This window comes from Excalfactoria chinensis, chromosome 11 (genome assembly GCF_039878825.1).
Source record: "Excalfactoria chinensis isolate bCotChi1 chromosome 11, bCotChi1.hap2, whole genome shotgun sequence".
In the NCBI taxonomy this organism is placed as follows: Eukaryota; Metazoa; Chordata; class Aves; order Galliformes; family Phasianidae; genus Excalfactoria; species Excalfactoria chinensis.
Window position 1 is genome coordinate 14,173,751 of NC_092835.1, and position 15,390 is coordinate 14,189,140.

General features: G+C 43.9%; 1 protein-coding gene across 4 annotated transcripts; it reads right to left on the reverse strand.

The window, feature by feature from the left end:
* Positions 1–194: 194 nt before the first annotated feature.
* AKTIP (AKT interacting protein) lies at positions 195–13,859 on the reverse strand. Of its 4 annotated transcripts, XR_011904977.1 has the most exons (13): positions 13,741–13,859; positions 11,249–11,350; positions 9,866–10,071; positions 8,367–8,431; positions 8,183–8,283; positions 7,020–7,108; positions 6,849–6,947; positions 6,528–6,635; positions 6,082–6,142; positions 2,505–4,535; positions 1,921–1,992; positions 1,438–1,479; positions 195–321 (listed from the first exon to the last, which is right to left on the reverse strand). XR_011904977.1 is itself a non-coding variant. In XM_072346241.1 (10 exons), exons 2-10 carry the CDS (start codon positions 11,288–11,290, stop codon positions 4,425–4,427), a joined length of 882 nt encoding a protein of 293 aa, XP_072202342.1. In that variant the 5' UTR covers positions 11,291–11,350; positions 13,741–13,859; the 3' UTR covers positions 2,402–4,424. The 4 variants fall into 4 exon arrangements, 1 of the variants encoding a protein (XP_072202342.1); XR_011904978.1 differs by lacking the exon at positions 195–321 and having other exon boundaries at positions 2,505–4,532; positions 13,741–13,856; XR_011904979.1 differs by lacking the exon at positions 195–321 and having other exon boundaries at positions 2,505–4,611; positions 13,741–13,856.
* Positions 13,860–15,390: the final 1,531 nt, after the last annotated feature.

Sequence of the window (15,390 nt, forward strand, 5' to 3'; positions counted from 1 at the left end):
AGCTTCCCCAGTGCCAGGGGCTGGGGAGGATGCGTGCTGAGCTCTGCAGTTCCACTCTGCCTGTTGTAAAGCTGATCAGAAGGCAAACGACCTACCTGCTGCCTTTGGCTTCAGAAGGCAGTTCAAAGCTTTGTATTGCTTGGAGAATGTATCCCTCATACAGCTTTCTACCTTGTAACAGGTATTTAAATCCATCTGCTCAACCAGTCTACTTACAGTGTTTTCATCAATGCTTGACCATTTTCAGCTTTGGAATAGGAAGTTGTATATGTATCAAACATGGGAGCGTTGCACCAAGGCACTCATAGTCAAACGTGTGCTCTGGGGGAAAAAAAAATAAGGAAAAAATAAAACATTAAGGACTGCCATGAAAAGAATGATTTATAAGCATAAATCTAGCAACATCCAGCCTTTTCTGCTTGGAAAGGGAAGATAGGAATAAGCTTTTTGAGCGCTGAAGGAAGCTGTCTGAATGGATTCTGTATGTATTCAGGATGCTTTGTGTGCCCCCAAATCCATCACGTTGTTTTGCTTTAACGTTTGGGCACCTTGTTGTATAGAAGTAGCTAACTCCATTTACGCATCATTTTTAGCTGTGCAATGTTCTAAAGTGAACTCGTGTTCAAAAGGTGGCACTTTGGATAGGGCTGTGAAGCATTGCTTTTAAGGCAGATTAGTGTTGCTGTATATTTGCAATGGCACTTTCTAAATGTGAATATCTTTTTAAAGGCTGACTTCAGCTGTTTTTCTTCATGGAAACAATCCAATTCTTGTATTTATTTGCAATTTGACATCCCACAGCTCCCCTTCTTCAGCAAATGGCATTAAGAATTCACGTTAATGTTATGTGCATGCAGTAACAACTGCAGGAGGCCAGGGACGTGGGCTTTGGTCAAGGAATTTTGTACACCTCTGTTGTTTGTTCAGCTGGCTCTGCTTGAGAGTCAGAACCAGCCCCCCCTTCCTCAGTAGAAGGAAGGTGGCCTCAATGTCCTCAAGACGCACACTGTGCTTCTGGAGTGGTTTTAAAGGACAAAGGGAGAGGTTTGGGGCTTTTTTGTAATGGACAGAATCAGGCTGCCTGGGAGAAATCTCTCCCCTGCTAATGGTATATAAGAAAGCAGTGCTATATTAATTAGACATACTAATTGTTTCCATTTTAATCAATTCTACAATACCAGCCTTGTTGGTATGCTTAGACCTTTCCTAATAACTACTGCCCTGTGCCAGTTGACTCATCTTTAATGACAACTGGGGACAATGCTGTTGTTCTTGTAAAATTTAGCACGCATGGATGCTAGAAGGTTTTATAAGGAAGCAGAACTTAAAAGCTGCATGTTCTCATTCATTGCTGCTCCTCTGAATAATGGAAAGATTTAAGACTTGATTCCACAGTAAAATCAATTAAGGTGAAATAAAAGCATCTTTTGTTCTTACCTGTGTAAGAAGGGCTGAAGCGGAGCAGCGGTGTAGATGTCTCTGTAAAAATATTTATGAACTTGTCAGACAATTCTGTCACTCTGTACCATTTCCATTAATTTGTATGAAATACTGCAAGTGTATTTTTCAATAAAGAACTCATTATAAGGCTTGTGTGAAAAAAAGCTTCATAAGAAGCAAAAGCTACACCCAGTGTGCATCTGTCAAAGGCTCGGGCTGACCCAATAGCACAAACACCCAAACACCAAAATAGCACAAACATATAATAACACTTGCTGGCTGCTTGAGGCACGTGATGTACTTGAATTACTTTTACAAGTGTTTCTGAAATGCTGTTTAAGCCAAGGTACTGATGGACACTCAAACGTTTGCAGTCCATTTTTCACAGACTGACTTCCAGCTGTAGCAGGACAGGTTAACAGCCAACTGCTGGAGGAAAGGGTTTGGTACTTCGTTGCAGTTTGGGTGCTGTCTGCCTACCTGGCTCCTGGAACTGCTTCTTTTTGTGCATGACCTGCTTCCAGGTGATCCGTTATTCTTCTCTTTTTCAATCTTAAGAAAAAAAAGAAAAAAAAAAAAAAAGCTCATTCAATTTACTCATTTGGAACTAGAAATAGATTTGCCATTCTTTAATTATATACAATTATTTGGAGAGGAAACTGCTCTTAACGTGGGTTTCACTAAGAAATCCAGACTACCCCAACAAGCCTAAAAGAAACAAAACTTGCTCAAACAACCATTATTTCATCTCCTTTCTTGTTACTGCTTTTCCTTTAGTTGCGGTGGTTTCTAAATCCCAGCAACACTTAGACCAATAATTGTAACCACACCTCTGAACTGATGCCAGCTTACTGCTATTCCACATGGCCATCAACTTACTGCATGTGTGCCCTGTCCAACCCCACGGTAACTTGGGGGGTAAAACTGCTTTTCTGCTTTGTACACCATCAGGAATTAAGCTTTCCATCTACCAAGCTGCAGCTGAAATCACAGAGCATCCCACGATTGGAAGGGACTGAACTTCCACACAAGCCATTCAGTTCAGCAGCTTAGGAAATTCATACCTGAATAATGATCAAGGTAACTAAAAGGGAACACTCCAGTTCCGTGCTCTGCTTCTGGCTCCCTGCCTCGCTGCTCCATCGTGCTCAGTCCGAATTCTAGGCCCATTTCTGGTCCACACGAGTCCCTGTTTCACTAAATATCTCAAATACTGAAGGTGAAACATGTGACTTTCAGCCTTCCCAAGAAAAACAAAAGAGAACAGAGCAGCAGCAGAATGAACATTCACAGTATTTTAGTAGCAACATCACAGGCCAGAACAGCAGCTCAGAGAAGACCTTTCCTTGAAACAAATGCACCACGTTGCACGTGATACAGCTCACCTTTCAGAGCAGTGACTCCACTCCTGTCACTTGGAGGAAGTTCTGAACAGTCTTCTGGCAATGTCAGACACAGGCCGGCAGGGCTACTGCAGGAGGAGTCTAACCATGGTGAGCAACACCAGGATGTCTTCTCCTCCTGCACCGAGTCCCAAGGAATTTAGCCATTCTTTTCACAAGTCCAGCACTGCTTTAAGCTCCTCTTCAAGAACACAGGATGCCATTTTAGAGACTTCCCGAGCAGAAAGTTGCAGGACAGCAGTCGTGCTTCACTGGCTGAATTTGTTTGTTGAACGGGGCACGCGCATACTTGTTACAATGGGACATATGCAGTGGACTACAGAGTGGAACTGAACACATGTATCTGTGGTATTATTGGGCATTTTCTCCTTGTAAAGCAAATAACAACAGCCAAAGAAGTTTTTCCCACCCAGCAAGAAAATCAGCTGCACTGCAATTAAAGACAGGTGAGACAGCAACAAAACATTTCCCAAGCATTAATCCCAGCAGTAAGAGGCTAGCATCATGAGTCTATAGAATCTGGGATCTATAGAAAAATCCCATTATGCAGCAGTAAGACATTATGCTACATTATGACATCAGGAGGGCTCTTGTGGAAGATGGAAGACTTGGCCCTGAACTCACACCAGCTTTAGAAAGGTTTTCCTAGACACGGAACACAGCTGTGTTCAACCCGTCTCTTCAGCACCCAACAGGACACTACAAACACTTCTGCTGCCAGACGCTTCCAGCCCCGGGCTTTACTGAGCATCTAAAACAGGAACAGTTGGACAAATGCAAAGCGATGATTCCATTTTATTTTCTTAAGATGTCACCATTAACACACATTAGTCAAGCTATTCTATTAGTCCCTACAGTGTAGACACCCAGGGAATCTAAAATCCTCTAAGATTTTATTAGCTCAAGAGACCACCATTAAAAGCTTTGATTTTAGTGTTTATGTAATAAAAAGTCTATTAAGCCTGACATTCTTCTTTCACCCTGTCAGACTAATGTGTGCTTTAGGGACAGCATCCATTTACAAATCAATAGTACATCATCCACTGAGTATCATCCTCAGCTTTATCTCTGGAAAGTGCTAAATGGAGTCACTGAACCATCTATTTACAATTTCAAATCCTATCATATTTACAATAGAAACCAAAGTATTTAAAACCATTAAATATAGTGTTTAACTCTGCTATATTAGTTTACATGAACACAGCTTACCTCTGGCATCATATTTCCTGCAAGTATTTCTGCCAGCAATTTAAAATTTAGAAGGAAAACAAAAATAGCCATTTCCTGGAGGGAAAAAATAAAAGCTTAAAAGCAACCCCAAACCTCCAGGCATGTCAGAGCCCTGAGGAATTACCCACTCCAGACAGTCTTCAGATTGAAGTACTGCAGTGTTCAGAGATACTTCCAAACTCCAGGCAAGCCTTTAAAACCTAATGCATATGTAAAACACTGAGACAGCAATCCATCAATAATCTTCTGGAGTCACTGCTACCATCCATTAAACTGCTGCTTTGCTGTTTCTCCCTCCATTACATTCCCTCCACCCATAGAAAGTGTTCTGTGCACCACAGTCCAGAAGAGCTAGGTAGGCATTGTCTTCTCTTCTTTGCTGAAAGGCTGAACTGAGCCAGGCTTTACCCATGACAGGCCAGAAACATGCATGCTTTTGCAGTGCTGATCTTCTGGTTTCTTCTAGGTAGAAGAAAATTGAAGTCAGAATTACTAGAAGCCCTCTTGCACACTTTCCCACACATTTTCAGATTGGCAACTACAAGCAGAAAAGAGGTCAAAATCATTTCCTTTCCTCAAAGAGAAACAGCATCACATCTACTGCTTTAATCTCTGTGAGTATGCATGACATGCGTAGATCTACGCTGACACTACAGGAGAGTTCTAATGACTTCCTTCATGTACTGTCACCCAATTATACTATAAAGATTAAACAGATACTCCTTGGATAGAGCATCCTGATTGGAGACCAAAGCTCAGCAGCACTGTGCTGCTATTTGCCAAACCTCTTGGTTCTACAGAAAGAAGAGTCAATCCAAATCAAAGCACATATGTCATTCACTTGCTGCTAACAGCTCCAGCACAGCCAGTTGTTTCTCCGTGCACAGAAGTTACACAGGTAATAAACATCGATCCAGGATTGCAGGAGACGGGAAAGAAAACAGGACTGGGGAACTTCCTTGTACAGGGAAGGCAAAGAACAAGCTCAACTGCACTGCCATTGGGGAACAAGTCTCCTGGTGCACAGAAGCCTGAGTGCTCTTGCTGTCATCAAACTACTCCAGCAATTAAGGCACCATGCATGCAGTAATTTGTAACTAAAACAAATGCCACTTTAGAGCCCTGAGATGCTGTGAGTTGGTTCACTTGTCACGCCACTCAATGCAGGCTCTGAATTGCTGCACATCAATTCCTGTCAAGTGCTAGAAATCATTTAAAGTATAAAAATAATAAACTGAATGAAAGGGGAAGTGTGCTTTCAATAATATTTTAGAAGACTTAAGCTCATCAGAATCAAGGCTCATTTCTTTTGAATCTCTCTGAGAAAGACAAGAGGGCCTCTTCCAGTTCTTGTATGCATTGCTAAGCTCAAAAGCCATTAGAAAGTTATTTATCCTCACCACTTCAATTCTAGAGCAGGTAAAGGGACAGTCAGCATCACTGCACATTGACTGTACAAATACCCAAGGTATTGCTCTGTTGAACTGTATGAACACTGTATGAACACACTCTTGCTGTATCTGAGTGCTCTGAGGCAGAAGCAACAGTCCCAAAATAGTTTTCAGATTACAAAGAAAGCCTTGAAGTTTCCATTCACTCATTAAAGATCTTTCAACTGAAGGAAAGAAGAAAGTTGGAGGCTGTGAGGTTACGCAGCAGTACTGACCAGGACAGGACAAGCTAACAAAGCAGTCAGCAAATCTCTCCTTTCTTCTTCCTTTCCATCTCTAAACAAAAAAAAAATCTGCCAAATCTACCAGCAATTGTACTCAGCCTAACAAAGCACTCTAGCTGGCTGAATGACTAATTGCTTAACACACTGACGTTAGAACAGTGACATAACTGCTCAGTTAGGACACCAATTCAGTTTCAGCACGTCTCCAGATCCAGAGGAGAAGCAGAATAAAGCCTGCCTGGTTCGTGCTCATCACAAAGAGACGCAGAACATTTCCTTCCTTTATCAGGCAATAAACCCCTTCTATAGTGAAAATCTGGACTTGGTACTTACCTTCTGAGTTAACATCTTCTCTCTGGCTTCATCATGTATAGCTGGATTCCAAGGAGAAAAACTGTGGAGAAAATACAGTTCTCTTACTCCACATTTTTGCAAACACACAGAGGGAAGTAATACAGAAGGGGGAGGGAAAAAAGCACTTTTACTTGGTTTAGTTTGCTTAATTTCAAGTCAACTACAAATCATGAGTTTTTGGTAACAAGAACTTACTATGCACTGACACAGATCTTATCCAACAGCAAACAGTGTCGGATAATTGCAGATTTACTCAATATTAAGCAAGAAGAAATAAAGGTAAGAACATTCAAGGTACTCTTACATCCATACAAAAGAACAGGTCATCCAACCTGAATGTCCTGGCAGGGAAAGGCTTCGAATAGAAAACTATACTAAAACTTCTCAAAGCATGAAGCTGTTGTCAAATTGCCCACGTTACTTACACGATTGCATAGGGATCCTCTATTTTGGGCTGATCAAATAAGTGACTGCTGCACAGTTTGACACTGTCTACCACTTTACTTTTGAACAGTTGAATATCTTTTTCATACCTATAAGAGAGAAATACACATTGTCAAGTAACTGCAAGGAGGTACAGGTTTGCCCTAGAAGCACAGACACACTGGGGCTAAGCCTGTGTTAGCTTCTAGCACAAGGAGCTCCAGACACAGAGATCACAAGCAGTTATACAAATCTCTTGATTCTGTATTTCTATGCAAAAGTCTCTTAAGAAATCACACCTTCAGTGCCTGGAAGATACTTACAGCACTGCAGCCTCAGGGTTCAGAGGACTGGTTGTATCAATCTTGTAAAAGACTCTGCGAGCATACATTAGTACTTGCCATATGTGATTATGATTTCGCCTAAAAAGAACAAAACTAGGTGAAAAAAAGGAAAGAACCTTCCAAACTGCACATCGATATGTTACCACTAACCTCCATTTCGCAAATGCTCTTTTCACATCCAGCTCACCAGACAAGGGATCTACTAGTGGATGGAAGACAGGCAGATCAAAAACCAAGCGCTGCATTAGGAAAAAGAAAAATCCCAGTGTTAAAGCACAGGCTGAGGCTGTTTCAGGTCTTACGTGTTTTATCGGTTAGTGAGATGTTGCTTCCAAATATCAATTGATTGCTACTATGTAACAAGAAAGCAACTGTGACACTGTAACCCAGCACACCCATGTGACATGCAGAGTCCTGTCCTCCCTGACGCACCCGATCAGGAGACTAATCCAGCTAACAGCACAAGCACCAGCGCCAACACAGGTAACAGTATCAGATAAGATCAGACTAAGCCAGGAAAAAAAACAAAACAGCTGAAAGTTCTTTACATTACTGAGCTACAAGCTGCAACTTCTTTTATCCTACACAGTTTCTAAATGAGCTGTGAGATGCCTCCAGCTCTGTACGGTTTGTTTCCTCTGGCATTTGTGTGTTCCTCTAAAACACAATAATAATAAAATTACTTTCAACAGGAAGGCTTATAAAGCCCCATGCTAGCAAAAGAACTACAGATATGTCAGAGATGTTTAAGACTAATCTTTGAAATCAACTCTTTTATATTAATTCTGTCCCCGTAAAGCTTTAGACAAAGCCTGATATCAAACAGGCAGCTTCCTGACACAGCAGCTCATTCTCAGCTGCAGCAGCTACATACATCCACCCACAACCTTCCTCTTCAATAAATCCGGCCAAGACCAGATGCTCCTCTCTGGAGAGAGTCACATTGCTACAAACAGCAGGAAAGTGAAGTAGGAACTTGGATACCTTTCCCCAAAAGGAAAAAGCAAAGACCAAAGGTAACACCATACTACCCATCTCCATTTCCTGCTACTTCATCAGCTTTCTCCTCAAACTCTCTTGGTTCTTTGTTTCAATGTATTTAGAAAAGACACAGACAAACAGCAACATAAGCAGCAAGTTCCCTCCACTGACGTTAGGAGACATGTACAAGATGCATCACAAACACGGCCAGCCAACTAAACAAAACTAGTTCAAAAGAAGTGAGAAGCTCGCTGGTACACTGGCTTTAACAAGGAGGCAAACTTAAAGCACCAGAGCAGAAAAACCCAAGACACACCACTACAGCCACTTACCGGGCAGTCTCCATCAGGGTAATTATCGGGAATATAGACAGTAAATTTGAACACTCCATCCTGGTACAGCCCGTGTCTTATGAATATCACTCCAAACCACACTGCAAGTGAGAAAGTTTTCTTGAGTAGAAGAAATTAAAAGCATGTAATTATTCAAGTTTTCCAAGTTTAAATTTAAACTTACTTAATGCTGATCTGTAAGATGGCTGCACGTAGACACCCGGCAATTTCTGCTTCACAACCAACGTACTGCAATTAGAATCAGCATTTAGAATAGCTCCACAACCACACTACACCTACAGCAAGGTGACAACAGTAAAGCCACTGTACAGGAGACTTTATCCATAAACCCGCACTCTGCTTTTCCTAGCTCTCTATTCTCCCACAAGGAGAAAACAATCAGCAGAAAAGCAGAAATCAGTTCTTTCCCCAAAAGATGTGCTTACTGCCTTTCTACTTCTCTGCTGAATTCCCAGTTTCAAAGTAAAGGTGGAAAGAAGGAACCACAATTAAGAGATTTTGTTTGCAGTTTTAGGCCTGCAGTTAATCCCAAACTTTTATCATAGCTTTAACTTAAAATTTGGAAGGAGGTTTAACGAGCCATAGATGCACAGTATGCAGACTGTACTGAAAACTACACACCATCAACTGAAACATTCACTTCATAGCCTTTCCAGTTAGTTGCTGTACGGGGCAATTAAACTGAGAATTCAGCATGCTTACATTAATAAACAATTAAAAAACCAAACAAACAGTAAGACACTTCTCTGCTAACAACTTCCATACTATACATGAATTTGTTCAACCAGAGGCACATCAATACATTGTGGCACGCTGCAGAAGAAAGCCACCTTTCTTCTATTACGAAGTCACACTCAGCTGCCCAAAACAAGATCTAAGGCTCTGAGTACTCACTTTCAATACAAGGGTTAAATGCAAGAACTGAAGCTTAGCATTACATCAGGACTCAAGGGATTTCATTCCAAAAGGCACTGAATACTTGAGAATCCAGTACATCTATTGCGGAGGAAGTCATTCCAGCTTCATAGCACAGAACAACTTCAGTATCTTTATAAAACTAAAAAGCTTTGCAGACATATAGACTTGTGTGATCCAACACTAGACTGGATCAAAGCAACTGACCCAACAAAAGCCCTTTAAACTGCAGTAGCTCCTCCCTCCTATGTTTCATTTTAAATACTGCTGATTGACGGGCAAGAATTGTCTTCCTAATATCCACTTAATAAGCTGTATCATCAGGAAGCATTCAAGTGTTCCACATTTGAACATTACTACCTGGTACCCTACATTCATAACAAACTAGACATCTGCTTGCTTCTAATTTAATAATGGTTCTAAGGAGTAGCTACTTCTGGAAAAAAAACCCAACAATAAAAAGCTATTATGATAACTGGTCCAAAGGCACAGACATAAAATATATTTACTTAATGAGAAATAAGAATTCAGAAAATCACACCTAAACACATCTCTCCTTCTCCTCAACTATCTCTAGAGAGTGAGGTTGCTGCCCAAGAAAAACAATTTGATGGAACACAGGTTTACTGCGTTCTTAGGGTGGAGACACAAGGCAGAAGTAGATCCCTGCATGGTACTTTTCACCCCCCACTGAAGCACAAGTTCAATAACCGAATGGAAGCTCTATTTTTAAATGTGAAAACTTACAACTCTGCAAGGAGGGAATACTCCAAATAAAAAGGCCCATAAGAAGCATGTGTTCCATTCGTTGACTGGGATGACATGGCAGGGGAGGCAGGCTTGGTAACTGGCACAGCATTCTTCGGAACAGAAGGCAACTGTTTCTTTGCAGAAGCTCTTGGCGGACTGGTTCTCAGTTCCCCACTCAAAGTTTTCTCATCAGCTTCAGGTCTCTGTTAGGTTTAAAATAAGACCATGACACAAGACATTGAAATTAAGAACATTTAACATAAGAACATGTTTTAACATAAGCTTAAATCCAGTTGCACTATTTACAAGTGTGGCCAATGAGATTTATGTTGGGTTGTTTGGTTTTTGTCTGTTTGTGGGGGGATGTGAGGGGCACTGAGGTGTGTGCATCCTTATTGCTTTTGTCTTAGACCCAGCCTACAAGCACAAAAGTAACCGACGGTGGATAGGAAATCTGCAGATTAAGACAAATGCTTAAGGAGGCTTGTATTTTTTTAGAAACTGAAAGCAGGTAACATAAACCATCAGCTTAGAAGTCAGACTACTGCCAGCACAGTGTACCAAGATAAATCACTTCTCCACTGACAAGCATCCTCTCATTCTAGCCTTCAAAAAGTCTCTTAAAAGTAACGCAGCAAAGCTGAGAAGGGAACTTTCTACAGAAAACATCATATTTTCACTTACTGTCTGTGTTAAGACAAACATCCCCCTGCACGCTGATCACAGTGCCCATTCACTCTGCGGGAGAGTCACTGTTTGACACCAAGACATGTTTAAATAATTTTGTTATAATGACCTTTCAAGCCCACGTCTTTCACTAACAAAATACTTTGTACTTCCTCTGTCCCCCTACACAACACTGCATTATGCACAGACCTCAAAATCTCTCTACAAGTTGCCAAGGCAAACCTGCAGGGTTGGGACTGGGCAGAGGTGATTTACAGTATGGCACCGTGAAGGGCTTGAGACCTGCACTGATAGCAATACTTTGGTCACAAGTGCCATCAACAAAGTTAAATATAGCACTGCAAATCTGAGGAGTGACTAACCCTACAACAATCGTGCTTTTAGATAAAATAAAATGGAGAAACTAACAATGTTACTCATGCAGAGTTTTGTGAACACTCCAGTGCACATGCAACATCCAGCTAAGGTTTACATAAGACAGTTCTCATGACATTTGTTTACTAAGTCTTTCAACTATTTGAACAAGTTTATCTTCCATCCTTGAAAATGCTCCAGATAAGGAAAGTCATTACAGCCGGTTCTGCAGTAGCCTTCATTCACATGCATGCTCCAATTAATGCAGCTGACCCTTATAGGAACAAGACCCCAGCCCTCCTGACGACAAACTGCAGTACCTATTCACTAGATATCTACCTTGCGCCCAGAAGCTGCAGACATGCTCCAGAAAGGGTTCATAACGAGAGTTTCAGATCAAAGTCCACAATTGTTCAGTGTCTTCTGTTTCTTCACACCTCTCTGAAAATACACAGAATGAGTACAGATCAACAAGACTCCATACATAAACAGGATTCAGAGAGAATTCCATAACCAGCATTATATTCCTATAAGAAATAAGAACTTGTAGTTAAGGCTGACAACAGCTAAACCTGCCATACCTCTATTATTTATTAGACTCCAGTACGATACTACAGCTGTACTATTTTTGCACTTAAACCCCTGCATTCTCTTAAAAAGATGAGAAAGATTCTGCAAACTGTTCTTCATCTTGCCAAGTGGAGAAAAGACCACCAACTGGCTGAGCACAGTCAGTGAACATCTTCTATGAGTACCATACTAAAAGTAACCCCTTCACATTCACATCCAGCACCAGACAGTACTACAAGGCTTAGTCTTGCACTCTTGTTAAGCGCTGTCCCTTACAATGCAGACTTGGCACGTTTCTGAAGCTCTCCGTTCAAAAAATCTCTGCCATTCCTAGTGAAAGGGATGATCCTCCCATTGAGTTTGCACCACATAAATGTCATTTTGCTTTCCACTGCACTGGAACCCTGCCAGGAAGAAACAAAGCCACAGAACACAAATGATTTTCTGTAGCTATTTAATGAGTTCATTAGGAGCACTAAGGCTTAGCACCCATTAGATCAGCAATCCGATAACAAGGACTTGAGCAGTATTCAGAGCTCCAGCGTTTCATCTACTGTTTAAATAACTCATGCTGCTCCTCTTCGGGTAAAGACCTCCAGCAGCACTTCTGTTCACTTGTTTAAAATAGGTCTTGTTACCTGTACAACCTCCTGACTTGATTTAATAGGAAATTGTACAGAACTGCCCAAAGCAGTCCAGAGGAGGTGGCAAACTGAGAGAAAACAGCACAGGTTCTATTGTGGTCAACACTACTGTTTTTTTCCCTACAGTAAGCAAGCTGCCACCTGTTCACACGTTGCTTTGACTAGTTCATAGAGAAAATGATAACATAAGGAACAGAACTTCTCCTAAATAGTCAATAAATGCTAATCTTGTTAAACAGAAATAAATGATAATCCAGAGTATTTACCCAGCAGTGGTAATGGTTTAAAAGAAACCCTGATATCAACCCACAGCTGTCTAACTAACAGCCATCCAGGCTGCAGAACAGTCCAGCATTAAAAAACAACAACAAAACAACACACAGATGCAAGCGCCCTTTAGAAGAGTGCTGAAAACAAATACATTCTCCCAACCCGAGATCATCTCAGGCTGACATTCCAGCACACAGTTCCTCCAGACATTTCCCCTCCTCAGCAGCCAAAGTCACAGCAGCCAAGGCAGCTCAAAGAGCCCGGCAGGGCAGCACCGGGACACGCTGTGGGACAGCAGAGAAGCAGCCCATCTGTTGTTGCCTTTCCTATCTGCTGTCTGCAAAGCAGAGCCCTGCCAGAGGGATGTGCCACAGGCCCTTATGTGAAACCTGGCCAGACTCAAAGAGCAAGATGCTCGCCTAGAAAAACACAAGGCATTTCCTCAGGGAATTTTTGGGTAACCAGAGGGTGGTGAAACTGATGCACAAAGAGCAACCGAGTGCTACAGTGCTACAGCTCTGACAAGTGAAAACTTCAGGAAGCCGAGATGCAGACTTGAAAATAATGAGCTGGACCTCGGGGATGAAACATTTTCTGGCTGATGTTTTGGTTTTATTTTGAAAACACGGGTAATATAAATTGCACCACTACAGAATAAGAGATAGAGGAGCTGCAGAGATCAGAGGATGAGGTCTGTGTGCAGAGCACAGCCCAGCCTGTCACCAGAGCAAACAGAGCTGATCGCTGCTGCTGGATGGAGCTCGGCTCCCGACTCCACCTCTCCGAAGGCAGCTGTGCACCTCAGCACACTCGCAGCTTTACTGACAAGCCTGTCATCACAGAGACGCCTATTTACAAGCTATTAAGAACCGGTCTCGTCACCACGGAGAGCATATTTCAGCCCTCATTAAACGACGGAAAGGCTTCTAGAGATTATTCTGCACTGAGATCACTCTGCACTGAGATCTTCTATCCACACGGAGTTCTCCCATACAGCTGCCCCCGGCCTCACCCGTTACGCCATTACACACAGCGGAGAACCAACGACCCCGGAAGGGGCAGCAACAGGAGCTGGGGCTCGTGCCGGGTTCGGTCCCCGACCCCACGCAGCCACCCGCGCCCACCACGAGGCTCCACGCGCTGACGGCGTCGCTCCGCAGCCCGCCCGGCACCTCCCGCCCGGCACCTGCCGCCGCCTCTCCTCAGCGCGGCCGCTAACGGGAGGACACGCGACCCCAGTCACGGGTGGGCCCGGCCCCGGCTGCCGGGCGCAGCTCGCGCCTCGTCGGCCGCACCCCCCGCCCCGATCCCCGCGATGGTGCCGCCGTCCCTCCGTCGTTCTCTCACCGCGTTCCCGCTGACCCGCCGCACTCGCGGTCCAGGCCCCGCCAGCCGCCGCCGCCGTTTCTCTCCCCCCGCCGCTGCCCCATTTAAAGCCCGCCCCCCGGACTTGCACATCCGGGCCCGGCCTTCCCCGCGACCAATCGCTTTCCCGCTAGGGCTCGGCGGGGCGGGGAGGTGAGAACGGAGCTGACCAATCAGAGCCGCCGTTCGTGTCGCGATGCATTAAGGCACACGCCTCTGCTGTCACGGAGTGCCGCTGGCGGCTGCACGGCGTTCCGTCCCGGTGCTGGGGATTGGCCTGTGGATACGTCAGTCTCCGGAGGGCGGGCCAATGGGACGGGCTGACGCACCTGTCACTCCCTCGGCAGGAAGAAAGCGTTTGGGTGAGAAAAAGCGGCTCTCGCTCATTGGTTGGTTGCGCGGAGCGGGGAGGAGCGCGATTGGCCGGGCCGTGGGCTGGGGCGGGGCCCGCGCTGTCTCACGTACCAACATGGCGGAGGAAATGGCCGCCGAGGGCGGCTCTCTGCACACCCCGCGCCGGGCCGGGCCGCTGTTCCGGCCCAGCTGCTCCGTGCGGAGCTTCACCGGCAATTTCCGGCTCCGGGCCTTGTAGCACGGGGTTATCTGTCCCATACACAGCCAAGGAAGGAAATCAAGAGCCAAGGATTTCCTTAGAATGCAAGTGTTCAAGTGTGCACATCACAGATAAAATACAGCGAGGAATTTTTATTTAAAACATACATTACAAACATAATAATAACAACACAACCTTCCAAATTAGCACAGGAAAAAGGCACGATTTTCCATACTCCGTATATACCCCCAAAGCACACATTCTAACCCAAAGGCCAACACCGCCCGGCTCCTACCTGTGTCTCCGCCAAGGCACCGCTAGGTGGCGTCCTGCGGCTGCTGGAGGCGCCTATGGAGAGACACGGGGCGGCTGAGTGACGGTAACGCTGGACGGCTGAGAGGTCAGGCTGCTCGGATGAACGCGTTCCGCTGCACCCCGAGCGTTACCGAGGCAAAGTGCTGCAGGGGAGAAGGAATGAAGCGTGAATACCCAGCTGAGGACTTTTGCAGTTGGCAGCTTTAGGCAGTTAGGCAATGCGACCGGCCAGACGTACAAAGGAACTGCAGAGTGGCGTAACAGAAATACTGCCTTCACGTATCAAGTTAGTTAAGAAAACGTTTTGCCAAAAAGACCAGGCACTGACGTTGTCTGGAAGACAAGCGTACACTGGAAACTTTCCTTTTTTTAATACAGTAGTGGCAGTTAAAGGCATTTTTCACTAACACAAAATTGTTAGAATAGATGTAGCGATGGATGCACCTACATAAAAAACGCCTTTGATAGTGTATTTTCCTAAGGGAAGAGATAAGAGGAAACAGTCCTAACTTCATCATCAAAATCTGTTGTTTAGTTTTTAGGGTAGAACTGAAGAATCCCGGTGCTGTCAACAACAACAATGTGAGATTTCAACTGCAAACACTATTTTAATAGAGGGTCAGAAATATGAAATATGTTTCCCCATGGGAAGCCTTTTATCTTCCTAGACTCACTTCATATAAAAACATATATATGTATGTAATATTCAGACTCTTTGGTATTCGAATGGCTGTTGATTTGACTGCTGGGGAGACTGGCTGTTC